At 38.8% G+C, this 14,897-nt stretch overlaps 1 protein-coding gene across 3 annotated transcripts in view; it reads left to right on the top strand.

Moving 5' to 3' along the window:
* Positions 1-14,897, top strand: part of c18orf25.L (chromosome 18 open reading frame 25 L homeolog) — a 47,814-nt gene that overhangs the window by 301 nt on the left and 32,616 nt on the right. For all 3 annotated transcript variants that reach the window (NM_001086886.1, XM_018267698.2, XM_018267852.2), the window contains 1 exon segment: positions 10,184-10,984. In NM_001086886.1, coding sequence (NP_001080355.1) covers positions 10,261-10,984 — 724 coding nt within the window. In that variant the 5' untranslated portion in view covers positions 10,184-10,260.

Here is a 14,897-nt window from a genome sequence, read left to right as displayed (position 1 = left end):
TGAAACAATAGTCTTGAGCTGCTGGAGCTTCTGTAACAACTGCTGCGGCGGTCTGTTCTCTAAATATGAAATTATTCTGATATATATCTATATATCTATATATCTATATATATTCACATTAGTGACACAATAGGGCCTTTAGCTCCGTGCAACATTGCGCCTAGTTATTTGTTTTGTGCCTATAGCTGGAGGTGCCATATTGATTCCCTTAGACAGTACAGTATGAGGGTATAGCTTATTGTGTGCCCAGAACATTCCTTCTCTGTATATTTGTATTTATACATATGGGAAGGAGGTGCCATATTGATTCCCTTAGACAGTACAGTATGAGGGTATAGTTTATTGTGTGCCCAGAACATTCCTTCTCTGTATATTTGTATTTATACATATGGGAGGAGGGAGGTGCCATATTGATTCCCTTAGACAGTACAGTATGAGGGTATAGCTTATTGTGTGCCCAGAACATTCCTTCTCTGTATATTTGTATTTATACATATGGGAGGAGGAGGTGCCATATTGATTCCCTTAGACAGTACAGTATGAGGGTATAGCTAATTGTGTGCCCAGAACATTCCTCCTCTGTATATTTGTATTTATACATATGGGAGGAGGGAGGTGCCATATTGATTCCCTTAGACAGTACAGTATGATGGTATAGCTTATTGTGTGCCCAGAACATTCCTTCTCTGTATATTTGTATTTATACATATGGGAGGAGGAGGTGCCATATTGATTCCCTTAGACAGTACAGTATGATGGTATAGCTTATTGTGTGCCCAGAACATTCCTTCTCTGTATATTTGTATTTATACATATGGGAGGAGGAGGTGCCATATTGATTCCCTTAGACAGTACAGTATGAGGGTATAGCTTATTGTGTGCCCAGAACATTCCTTCTCTGTATATTTGTATTTATACATATGGGAGGAGGAGGTGCCATATTGATTCCCTTAGACAGTACAGTATGAGGGTATAGCTTATTGTGTGCCCAGAACATTCCTTCTCTGTATATTTGTATTTATACATATGGGAGGAGGGAGGTGCCATATTGTTTCCCTTAGACAGTACAGTATGAGGGTATAGCTTATTGTGTGCCCAGAACATTCCTTCTCTGTATATTTGTATTTATACATATGGGAGGAAGATGCCATAGTTCTATAGTGTTGTCGCTTGTTATGAATCCTGTATGTATTGTTGTTTTAATATGACACAGATTTATTCTAGGAGGGAGAAAGTAGTGGTTTAGATCTTGTTGGAGATGCATGTGGCTGTGTTTCTGAGAGTCGTGTAATGGCATGATGCCCTATGCAGTGCTAGAGAAGATTCCCAGATTGATTCCAGCCAGGGCACTAACTGGAGTTTTTGTCTTTAAAGGAATGTGATCAGGTTCATTGGCTCATGTAGAATTTTGCCCTGTATTTTCTATAATATAGGCACATGCTGTATAATTAATGCATAACCATAATGACTGGGCAGGGAAGGGGCAGCAAATGTGTGGCAATTCCCATGTATAGCACTTGCTTTTTTTTTTTTGTAACCCTGGATTGATCTTTTGCTGTAGCTTTGCCCCTGAATTGCCCCAGTTTGCACTGAAGTGACCCATTGTCTTCCCCTGAAACGAGATCTTTGTGTCAGATACCCACCTATTGCCAAGTCATGCTTGACCCATAGGGCTATTAAATCTGCGACCCATCTGTTGTAACCCAATTCCCAGCATCTGTCAGGGGCTTAAACAACAGCTGGGAAAGGGGGTCTGCAGATTTGACATCCCATAGCAAGTGCAGTCGCTAATAGCTGGCATTGCATACGTTATCCCAATTATACTTTATTCCCTTTCTCCAGCAGTACCATCGTTTGGCACTTATATATATGTTTTAAAATTAATCAAAAGCAACTCTTATCATTTTGTGTGATGTAGAAATAACTTAAATGTGTACAGAAGATTCCCTCTGTATTTAACACTTAGTTTTAGTTTCAGTGCATAAGAAACAACCAATTGTAATTAATACAGTACAGGTATGGGATCAGTTACCCAGAAAGCTCTGAATTATGGAAAGGCCATCTCCCTTAGACTCCATTTTATCCAAATAATTCAAAGTTTAAAAAAATGATTTCCTTTTTCTCTGGGAAAAAAAACCCAGTAGCTTGTACTTGATCCCAACTAAGATATAATTAATCCTTATTGGATGCAAAACCAGCCTATTGGGTTTATTTAATGTTTACTTGATATTTCAGTAGTTTTAAAGTATGGAAAATCCCCAGGTCCCAAGCATTCTGGATAACAGATCCCATACCTGTATATAAGCACATGTTAATCCATATCTCCATATATCATATACACATTGAATTTTCTGCTCCTTTAGTAGTCAGGTTAATGTTGTCCATATATTGAAAGTTTTTGTATTTTATGTCTCATTTTTACTGCACGCTTGATCCAAACTAGTTATGTACAGGTCGGCTTTTCCAGACCCGCACCCGTCCGCCACCCGCCCTTATTAAGGGTCAAATAGCAAATTCAATTTTTTTGGTGTAAAATTCACACATTTTAATCCCCTATTTGAATGTGAAATGTATCGCACCTCGACCATGGAAACAGTCCTAATTCTAATATTCACCACCTAAAACCTGCCAAGTTCATGTATAAGTCAAAGTCTGTTGAGCCATTTAAAGATGTTAACAGCCTTCCTGACGAAATTTGATCTTTAATACATCTTAATGTGTGTCGACTGAGCTCAGTCCTATGTGGATCGTTAAAGGACCAGTAACATAAAATTTTTTTTTTTGAAAATTTGTTTCTATCTAACTTAAAAAAAACACCAAGACACTTTTTTAACTTTAAAATCTCAAAGTCTTTATTAAGAAATAACTTACCGATTCTCCGCTTGCGCTCCTCTGCAGAAACGGCGACATGGTGACGATCCATCGTGCGGGGCTCGATTTCTCCTCCCTGGCTATCTCCTGTAGAAGGCAGGGAGAAGAAATTGAGCACCGCACGATGGATCAACGCTCTGTTGCCGTTTTTGAAGAGGAGCGCAAGCGCCGAATCGGTAAGTTATTTCTTAATAAAGACTGGGAATTTAAAGTTGTGTCTTGGTGTGTTTTTTTTTGTTTGTTTTTTTGTTAGGTAGAAACAAACTTTTTTTTTTTTTTTTTATGTTACTAATCCTTTAACAATTATCTGTCCTTTTGTACAATATTTTGTACTTAAGTTCCTGTTTCCGGATGTATATTCATTGTGCGTGATCACATTTCAAACACAGGTTATCATTCTGTTATGCAAAACCACTGGCTGTATCTTCATTGTCGTCTAAGCTGAGCTACAAGAGTGGCTACTTCGCACGTTCATACTCGTTTCTTCTTTCTGCTACTACTCTTTGTTTTGTTTGATGTAAATCTTGCATTCTGGAAAGCTGTTTTGCACCTTGCTGAGTAGGAACACTTTAGTAACTGAAATTCGTTCTCCCGTGTTTCATTGTTGATTTTATATCACTTTACCGAGATTTTCATTCATGGAAGTCCCAATGGCAAGTTGTAGTTTCATATTCAGTCGCTTTATCTATCCTTTCCAACACTTGAACTAGAGTCCTGCGCAGAACCAATTTCTAAGACCCGAACTGCAACCCTCATATTTACTCAATTTGATCTGCTACCCGACCCGGACCTGCAACTGCCTTATCCGCAACCCACCATCAAACAGGAAGTGATGTTGCTGCAAACCGGAATTGCATACCTCCCAACTGTCCTGTTTTTAGAGGGACAGTCCCTCTTTTGACAGCTCAACCTGCAGTCCCTCATTTTTACTGGAAAGTCCCGTTTTTTTCTGCGCTGAACAGGCAGAAAAAGAAACAATGTTTCTAACTTAAAGGAATACTGTCATGGGAAGAAAAACATTTTTCAAAATGAATCAGTTAATAGTGCTGCTCCAGCAGAATTCTGCACTGTAATCCATTTCTCAAAAGAGCAAACAGATTTTTTTATATTCAGTTTTGAAATCTGACATGGGGCTAGACATTTTGTCAATTTCCCAGCTGCCCCAAGTCATGTGACTTGTGCTCTAATAAACTTCAATTACACTTTACTGCTGTACTGCAAGTTGGAGTGATATCACCCCCCTCCCTTTTCCCCCCCCAGCAGCCAAACAAAAGAACAATGGGAAGGTAACCAGATAGCAGCTCCCTAACACAAGATAACAGCTGCCTGGTAGATCTAAGAACAACACTCAATAGTAAAAACCCATGTCCCACTGAGACACATTCAGTTACATTGAGAAGGAAAAACAGCAGCCTGTCAGAAAGCATTTCTCTCCTGAAGTGCAGGCACAAGTCACATGACATGGGGCAGCTGGGAAATTGACAAAATGTCGAGCCCCATGTCAGATTTCAAAATTGAATATAAAAAAATCTGGTGGCTCTTTTGAGAAATGGATTTCAGTGCAGAATTCTGCTGGAGCAGCACTATTAACTGATTCATTTTGAAAAAAAAATTTTTCCCATGACAGTATCCCTTTAATAGTCTTTTGGCAGAGAGCCCAGACATTCACTGATTCAGATAATATACTTTTGTAACAATTTCAAGATAAGGAAATAAGTAATTGTAACAATATAAAAAAAATATATATATATATATATATATATATATATATATATATATATATATATATATACTGTAAAAAAAACACAAATATGTTCAAACTTTCATTAACCTGCCAAATTTTGTAAAATGAGCATAATTAGGGGTCACAAAAATGTGCCTCTTTTTATTTACATAATGTTGGGAGGTATGGAAGTGACCTTATCAAAAGTGGGCAGGGACAGAAACACGTTTTGTAAAGTTTTAAAAGGACTAAAATATAGACAATATAAGATAAAAAATTTAGATGAGACCTGCAGCCCGGCCTGTGACCTGCAGACCCGCATCTATACCCGCACCAAAATCCTACCCTCATTCCCCAAGGTACTCACTTTTTTTGCGCGTAACCCACAGGTACCCGACCCAGAACTCTAACTTAAGCAATGTCTTTTTTTGCTCTCTTGCTGAAGTAGCTTATGGCTGATCATATTGCTGCCAGTTTCTTTATTAGAAGGAGATATAATATTATGTTTAATTCTGGCGTTGGTGCGAAGTGTTTGTTACATGGGGAGGAAGCAGAATGGAGTGAAGACAGAAAGGTCACAAGCAATGTCTGCACAGACTTCATGCACCGCCTCTGTTTTTCTCATCCTGAGATGTTGGTGGTTCCCAAATAGAAAGCAATATTGCAATGCAAAACCCCAGCTGCAGTAAGGGAAAGGCTCTTCAGGTTGTTTGCAAGTCTACTTTATGTAGCATTTACCCCAGCTTAACATCACATGCGCTGCAAGAGGTATCACATCTCAAAATAGGAAGCCAAGCAGATAAGCTAATTGCCTCAGTCTGCAATGGCTGCAATGAAAATCTCTTTGTTAATGTTTTATAAGGGAAATGGCTCTGGGCACTCTGCACCCCAGGGAGTTTTAATATCACTCTGGCTGTGAAGTTCTGCTATACCAGGAGTCACCCTGTGAAGGTATTAATTCCATGAATCCAAGTGCTGGCAGGTACCCCAGTCTCTTGTCTCATTAATGCGGTATTTATAGCTTCAGTAAGACATTCACCTGATTATAATTAGGGTTCGGATCGCTATTCGACAGAATCTTTCATGAAGGATTCCCTATATTCCAAAGTGAGTGCACTCAAAACAAAAAAATGCCTACAGTAGGTGCAGGTAAAAATGGTCATACAATAAATTTGGTACAAACCGCACTCAAAGGACTTCATATATGAAAAAAGAAAAAAATACTTTATTTCAACTTTTCGGCTCCTCCACTCGAGCCGAAACGTTGACTTCATGAAGACGGCTCGAGTGGAGGAGCCGAAACGTTGAAATAAAGTATTTTTTTCTTTTTTTCTATATATATATATATATATATATATATATATATATATATATATATATATATATATATATATATATATATATATATATATATATATATATATATATATATATATATATATATATATGGATTCTGCCGAATACCGAGCAAATTAGGGACAGGAACGAGAAAGTGAACTTCCTTTTTGTTTTGTGACAAAAAGTTAAGATTTTCCTTCTGCCCCTAATTTGAATATGCAAATTAGGACTTAGATTTGGATCGGCCAAATCCTGAAAAAGGCCAAATTCCATATATAGGTATGGGATCTATTATCCAGAGTGCTTGGGACATGGGGTTTTCCATACCTTAAGTCTACTAGAAAATCATGTAAACATTAAATAATCCCAGTAGGCTGGTTTTGCTTCCAATAAGGATTAATTATATCTTAATTATATCTTAGTTGGGATCAAGTACAAGCTACTGTTTTAATGCTACAGAGAAAATTATAATTTTTAAAACATGTTTTTTCCACTTATTTATCAATACATTTTCACGAAAATTTCCCGTACATGAGAAAAAATCGAATCGTACAAATTGTTTGGATTTTCCACCTGAAAACTACGAAATCTTCGGATTATTGCATGAAACCCAGCTCAGATCAGGATATCTTTGGGACGTCCCCCATTGACTTATATACAACCTCGGCAGGTCTGAGATGACGGATTTTCAGTTTCTGACTTTTTCCTTCTTCCGGGTATAGTAAATCCCAAAATATTCTAGTTTTTTTCCCACTAAAAATTCAGATTTTATAGTAAGAAAAAGCTAATTTTTTTCGAGTGTTTGGCATTTGGACTTTAGTAAATAACCCCCTTATTCATGTTCAAGATTTCTTATACCCCACCCCTGGAAATAGCTGGAATCTGAAAATTCACCATCTAAAACCTGTCAAGGTCATGTAGGAGTCCATGGCAGAGGACCCATTTGAAGATGTTAACCTTCCTAATCAAGTTTTTTTTGTATTTTTTTTTTGAGGGTTTTGCTCAAAAATGTGAGTTTTTTTATTTATTTATTTTTGCCGAAAACTTAAAGGGATACTGTCGTGGGAAATTTTTTTTCAATTTTTCAAAATTAATCAGTTAATAGTCCTGCTCCAGCAGAATTCTGCACAGAAATCCATTTCTCAAAAGAGCAAACAGATTTTTTTATATTCAATTTTGAAATCTGACATATTGTCAATTTCCCGGCTGCCCCAAGTCATGTGACTTGTGCTCTGATAAACTTCAATCACTCTTTACTGCTGTACTGCAAGTTGGAGTGATATCACCCCCCTCCCTTCCCCCCCCCAGCAGCCAAACAAAAGAACAATGGGAAGGTAACCAGATAGCAGCTCCCTAACACAAGATAACAGCTGCCTGGTAGATCTAAGAACAACACTCAATAGTAAAAACCCATGTCTCACTGAGACACATTTAGTTACAATGAGAAGGAAAAACAGCAGCCTGCCAGAAAGCATTTCTCTCCTAAAGTGCAGGCACAAGTCACATGACATGGGGCAGCTGGGAAATTGACAAAATGTCTAGCCCCATGTCAGATTTCAAAATTGAATATAAAAAAATCTGTTTGCTCTTTTGAGAAATGGATTTCAGTGCAGAATTCTGCTGGAGTAGCACTATTAACTGATGTGTTTTGAAAAAAACATGTTTTCCGATGACAGGATCCCTTTAATCAATTGAGGGTTAACCCCGAACTCGCTGATTCAAGTTTTTTGTTTTTCTTAAAGGGGTAGTTCACCTTTAAATGAACTTTTAGTATGAGATAGAGAGTGATATTCTGAGACAATTTGCGATTGATTTTCATTTTTTATTATTTGTGGTTTTTGTTATTTAGCTTTTTATTCAGCAGCTCTCCAGTTTCAGTAATCTGGTTGCTAAGGTCCAAATTAACCTAGCAACCATGCGCTGATTTGAATAAGAGACTGGAATATGAATAGGAGAGGCCTGAATAAAAAGATAAGTAATAAAAAAGTAACAATACATTTGCAACCTTATGGAGCATTTGTTTTTTAGAAGGGGTCAGTGACCCCCACCCCATTTGAAAGCTGCAAAGGGTCAGAAGGAAGCAAATAATTCAAAAACTAAAAAAAGAAAAATGAAGTCTAGTTGTAAGTTGATTAGAATCAGCCATTCTTTAACTTACCGGTACTAAAATTTTACATAAAGGTGAACCAGCCCTTTAAATAAGAAACCATTTGAGCTATGAGTTTATTCGACCTTTGATAAATAACCCCCTATGAGTGCTATGATTGAGGGGTAAGTTACAAAGTGTAAACACAGTTTTAAAGACACAGGATTTTCCTTGAAACGACCTCTATAATGTTTTGCTCTCTTTGTACTTGTCTAATGGAAATATTAAAAGGTGATTATTTAACTAATAAGGGCTGAATGTAAAATTATTATCCCTCCCATTCCAGTGTTCCCGATTGGCTTCCTGGTATTATCGGCCTACTTTACTTTATAACAGCCATTTGTTTCCCAGTCACATTATATGGCTTGACAAAAGCAGCTGCTGACATCATCCATAATAATCCCATGTCTAGGACTGTTTAGACTGGGGAGATTTATTGGCTTTTTCTTCACTGTTGTTCTGATAATGTTTCAGTATGATGTGGACAGTGATCTTCTGAGCCAATATGAAACTATTTCATTTCTTTAAATTATTTATTTTAAATTATTTAGGACTTTGCCCCTTTTTTTTCAAGTTTGGGATTTTAGCAGCTCTCTGGTTGCCTGGGTTTAGTTTAGCAAGTAGGCAGTGGATTCAGTGACAAACTTAAAGGGGTTGTTTAACTTTGAGATAACTTTTAATATGATGTAGAGAGTGATATTCTGGGACAATTTGCAATTGGTTTTCATTTTATTATAATAATAATATAGTTATAATATTAATATATAATATTATTCGTGTTTTTTGTTATTTAGCTTTTTATTCAGCAGCTCTTCAATTCGTATCTCAAGCATTCTGCTTGTTAGGATCCAAATTCCCCTAGCAACCATGCACTGATATGAATAAGAGACTGGAATATGAATAGGAGAGGCCTGAATAGAAAGATGAGTAATAAAAAGTAACAATAATAGGGTTGGGCGAATTTGACCCATTTCGTTTCGCCAAATATTAGACGCTGGCGAAATGTTGCAGACGACCATTAAAGTCTATGGGCGTCAAAATAATTTTGACGCAAGTCGCCATACAAGTCTATGGGCGTAATTTTTTTGGCGAAACGAGGCGAAAAAATTCGCCCATCCCTAAACAACAACAATATATTTGTAGCCTTACAGAGCATTTGTTTTTACAAGGGAGTCAGCGACGCCCATTTGAAAGCTGCAAAGAGTCAGAAGAAAAAAACATAACTCTAAAACTATAAAAAAATAAATAATGAAGACCGATTAAAAAGTTGCTTCGAATTGGCCGTTCTATAACATAATAAAAGTTACCTTAAAGGTGAACCACCCCTTTAAAGGAGACCTATGGGATAAATGGAAAAAACCCTAATTGTGTAGGCAATTATAAGTAATATGCCTTTTACATTGTGCTAAAAATTATCTTTAAAAATAGCCTCTTTATTAGAGCTCTCTGTATGATGTGCGGGTCGGCCCCATTTGCGAGTGGCGTCCGGTTCCGGGTTGAGCACTTCTTACTCGCCACTGCCGGCTTCCTTTTTTATAGACTCGCACCTGCTCGCCCGCCCCCTTTGTGACGTCATCGACGGGGCAAGCGTGGGTCTATAAAAGGAACCCAGAAGTCGGGCGTGTTAGGGTCGGGCCCGGGTCGGATTTTTCCTGACCCGCACATCACTAATTCTCTGGTTCCTGTCCCTAATTCAAATGAGGGATAGGCGTGTCCTAACGATCCCTGCCAGAAGCTCAATAGGAGGGGGACAGCCAATCACAGCCCTGCAGTCACACAAAGACAGGCTTCAGTTCCCTATTAGGTCCTGCTAGCTGCTGATTGGTTCCTGCCCTACAGTGCATTGAGCTGAGTGCCGCCAGCTCCCCTGCACAGCCTGGGAATTCAGGGAGCAGGAAGTGGAAGAGAAGGGAGGGATTATTAGGGTTTTTGTGGAAATATTCAATTAATCAGCCTGAAACGCTACTTTTTTAAGCTCAATTCTTCTATATCTAAATGAGTATAAAGCACTGGTACGTTCTTATTTTTTTACACAAAATGTCTCCTTTAATGGTGTATGTGTTCTCTTTCTATATGTAACCATATTCTTCTTTTTATATTTACAGCCATCATCAACTAAATCAGAAGCCTACCAGCTCGTGCCTCATGATTTGAAACTTCGGGAGATATTTCTAGATCTGACATGAAGATGGAGGCAATTGCAAAAGGTGAAGAACTTTTAGATGCTGAAGTGCCTCCTCAAATCGATCAGCAGAAGGTGGACAGTCCAGCTGAGGAGGGCTCTCTAGAACTAGAGGCTTCTCTAAAGGATGGTGTGCAAGATGTCCCAGACTCTTCCAGTCTTTCTTCAATGCCTTGCTTGCTAATGGAACTTAGACGGGACTCTTCAGAATCTCAGCTTGCATCCACAGAAAGTGACAAACCGACTGCCGGCCATGTTGATGAAAGCGACTCTTCAAACCACTGCATGCTTTCTCCTTCTTCCAGTGGACACTTGGCAGACTCTGATACTCTGTCTTCCACCGAGGAAAATGCTCCATGTCGTCCAGAAGCAATAAAAGAAGGCTGTGATGCCTCCGTTCAAGGAGTCGTGGTTGCCCGTAAATCAAGGCGGTCCCGTTCAGAGAGTGAAACGTCCACAACAATGGCCGCCAAGAAAAATCGGCAGTCAACGGACAAGCAGAACGGCAGAGTTACGAAAATTAAAGGCCATCGAAGCAAAAAGCACAAGGAAAGGATCCGACTGTTGAGGCAGAAGAGAGAGGCGGCTGCACGAAAGAAGTACAACTTATTACAAGATAGTAGTACGAGTGACAGTGACCTTACCTGCGACTCTAGTACCAGCTCATCAGATGACGATGAGGAAGTTTCAGGGAGCAGCAAGACAATCACAGCAGAGATACCAGGTAAAATTAATTCACTGTCTCACTATGAGTGACATTGACAAGTCACCATTTTTAAATGGAGAGTCTTCTCCTCAACCAAAGTTGGCATTTTGCAGGTTAATTCATCATGTAAATTACATATCGATAAATTCATGTTTATCCTTCGTTCCTGGAAGTTTAAAAAAAAAAAAAAAAACTTTTTTTTTTTATTTTATTTTTTTTACTGCACCAACATATACTTTATGTATATAATTTATTTTCCAACGGTCTTTTGAAAAAATGTTATTTTCATTTTTCATCTAAGGTTTCAGATCTTTAGAAATTATAGTAGTGTGGGAAAGGGGGGTAATCTGCTGGGGTGGTTGTACAGTAATTCAGCCTTTTCTTAGAGACTTGACATTTAGATTCCCATTTAACAAGGGTCGAATTTCAAATTCATGTGAGTTCACAAACTCGAAATTCGACCGATCGAAATTTATTTATAAAATCAAATTTTCTCAACTTGGGTGAATTGAATCGACCAGAATACTCTAATCAAATTCAAATCGAATTAGAAAAACTCAAATCAATTTCAAAATCGAATGTCAGGAAGACCAATTTGATCCCTTGACCTCTCCCATTGACTTAGGGCTCTTACTCACGAGCGGTTGTAGCTGCGCTCCCCAGCGTTCCGTTTTTCCTGCATTCAGCCGCAGGGGAGCGCAGGAATAGACGCATTACATTTTTTCCAATGGGGCTGTACTCACACAGGCGCGTGTAGGCGCCGAACGCAGGTTGAAACGCAACATGCTGCATTTTTCCTGCGTACAGCCCCATTGGAAAAAATGTAATGCGTCTATTCCTACGCTCCCCTGCGGCTGAACGCAGAAAAACGGAACGCAGGGGAGCGCAGCTACAACCGCTCGTGAGTAAGAGCCCTTATACAGCAATTCGGCAAGTTTAAAGCAAATAGTCTAATTAGAGTTCTTAAAGAGCCAGGGCATGATAAATCTCAACATGCAAATTAAAACTCGATCCGAGTTCGGATAAGTCAGAATTCGAATTTGAGAGTTTTGACCAAAAAAAAAAAAAAAAATTCCAAAATTTTCACTTCAACTCTTAATAAGTCTGCCCCTTAGTCTCTGGTGCTTAGACATTATTCCAGTGCACCCCTTCTTTCTTCAGTACTGGAGGAAATGTACTGTTGATTCATTCAGTGCAAATTACTTGAATATTCTGCTGATCCTGTCCACATTACAGCTTTTAAATTTCGTTACCTTCCCTGGGTTGCATCCACATTACCGGCTGCAAGGCTTGTGCTCTAAACCTGTGGGTTGTCAAAACCCGATTATTGTTAATTCTGCATCCTAACCCTAAGTGGCACAATCAATTATTTCACAATACTGCCTTTAATGTGCCTTGTAGTGATGTGCGGGTTGGGCGGGTTCGTGCCAACCTCGCACTCCTCTTTGCGTGCTCTTCTCCTGCTCTCCCCGCCCTCCATCTTCAAATGCCGACTTCCAGCTTTATAGCTGTGCGCCAGCTCGTCCCACCCCTTTTGTGACATCATCGGCGGGGTGGCACGGTTCTATAAAATGAATCTGGAAGTTGGATGCAGGCAGGCTGAGGGAGGGAGGGAGGGCGGGTTAGGGTTGGGTGCGTGTCGGGAAAAACCCGACTTGCACATCATTAGTGCCTTGGTTACATCAGATTTAGATCTGTCTTGTTCAAACCAGTTAGATGCAATAAAATTAGGGTTGCATCGAATCCAGGATTCGGTTTAGTATTCGGCCAGGATTCGGCCATTTTCAACAGGATTTGGTTTCGGACGAATCCTTGTGCCTGGCCGAACCAAATCCTTAAAATAATGACTTTTCGTTACAAAACAAGGAAGTAAAAGGTGTTTTTTTTTTGCCTGCGCGGCTTTCTTTTTCCCTCCCCTCACTGATTTGCATATGCAAATTAGGGTTCAGTTTTCGGCCGAATCTTTCACAAAGGATTTGAGGGTTCAGCCGAATCCGAAATAGTGGATTCAGTGCATCCCTAAAAAACACAATTGATTTCTATTAGAACTTAATGGATAAGTAAAGCTTAAGAATAAGTGAATATAAAATTAATGAGGGTGCTATTCTAAGCAAATTTACAATGTACATTCATTATTTTTTTATTTTTTATTTCCAAATATACATGTACTGTTACAACAGCGCCACCGGCTGGTCAGTTTCCCACCAGTCTGACCACCAAGTAGTCAAGGAAGTTGTCAGGATAAAGAAAGAAGCTGCGGTTCTTCTGCTTAGGAAGGATTTGAGAAAGGTTTCTACTTTTATACCTAAGCAGAAGAACATCAGAGCAGCCTCTTTCTTTCTCCTGACAACTTCCTTGACTACTCGGTCGTCAGACTGGTCAGAAAATGACCAGTAGGTGGCGCTGCTGTAAGAACTGTTTTCTCGCTCTCTCTGCATTTATGACCATCGCCTAGGCACTACATGTATCAGATGTGGTTCTCATGATAAAAAGTGGTGCTATCATAGGCTCGTCAGAATCCATATCCGGGTATAGCTGAGGTCCATGTTGCTTTTGTGTAGCTGTTAATGTGTTCTTGAAGTTGTCCTGCTCTTATTGAAGGTATTGAGTAGCTACAGACTTGCCTTTGGGCAGGACTTATTGTGACTTTCTATACCATTAATAACCAGTGAATAGCAGGGCACAGGTGATAAATTTGACTGGATACTTTCATACTGTGCTTTAAAGGGGTTGTTCACCTTTGAGATAACTTTTAGTATGATGTAGAGCGTGATATTCTGAGACAATTTGTAATTGGTTTTTCATTTGTTCTTTTTCAGTTATTAAGCTTTTTTATTCAGCAGCTCTCCAGTTTGTAATTTAGGGAATCTGGTTACTAAGGTCCAAATTACCCTAGCAACCATGCATTGTTTTTAATGAGAGACTGGAATATGAATAGAAGAGGCCTGAATAGAAAGATGAGTAATAAAAAGTAGCAGTAACACTACGGGGCACATTTACTTAGCTCGAGTGAAGGAATAGAATAAAAAATACTTCGAATTTCAAAGTTTTTTTTTTTTGGCTACTTCGACCATCGAATTGGCTACTTCGACCGTCGACTTCGAATCGAACGATTCGAACTAAAAATCGTTGACTATTCGACCATTCGATAGTCGAAGTACTGTCTCTTTAAAAAAAACCTTTGACCACCTACTTCGCCACCTAAAACCTACCGAGCATCAATGTTAGCCTATGGGGAAGGTCCCCACAGGCTTTCCTAGGTTTTTTTGATCGAAGGAAAATCGATCGATGGATTAAAATCCTTTGAATCGTTCGATCGCTTTTCATTCGATCATACGAACGAAGGAAATGCGGTACATCCTTCGACTTTGATATTCGAAATCGTAGGATTTTACTTCGACGTTCGAATATCGAGGGTTAATTAACCATCGATATTCGACCCATAGTAAATGTGCCCCAACATGTGTAGCCTTACAGAACATTTGTTTTTTAGATGGGGTCAGTGACCCACAAGCTGGAAAGAGTCAGAAGAAAAAGGCAAATAATTCAAAAACTATAAAAATAAATAAATAATGGAGACCAATTGAAAGGTTTCTTAGAATTGGCCAATCTATAAAGAAACATGCTATAAGGTGAACCACCCCTTTAAACTGTGCTGTTTTCATGCCAGGCCTTGGTTACTCATACATCCCAGTAAACATATCACTTTACATTCAAATAGGTGTTGAAAAATATGAGTTCAGTCTTAGAAACATTTATTTTCCTTTTTTTTCCTCTGTCACCCCTTTCAGTAAAAACAATCTCTTCATTTGCCCCTTGACTTGTTCATTTGTTTTATTACAGACAAAAATCTGGTAGTCGCCTTTATCTGCAATAGTTTTTAATTAACACTTTCCTGTGTTGCCAGGTGTCTGACAAATGGGGCAATACG

Source organism: Xenopus laevis, chromosome 1L (genome assembly GCF_017654675.1).
Source record: "Xenopus laevis strain J_2021 chromosome 1L, Xenopus_laevis_v10.1, whole genome shotgun sequence".
NCBI lineage: Eukaryota > Metazoa > Chordata > Amphibia > Anura > Pipidae > Xenopus > Xenopus laevis.
This window is presented reverse-complemented; position numbering and strand designations above follow the sequence as displayed.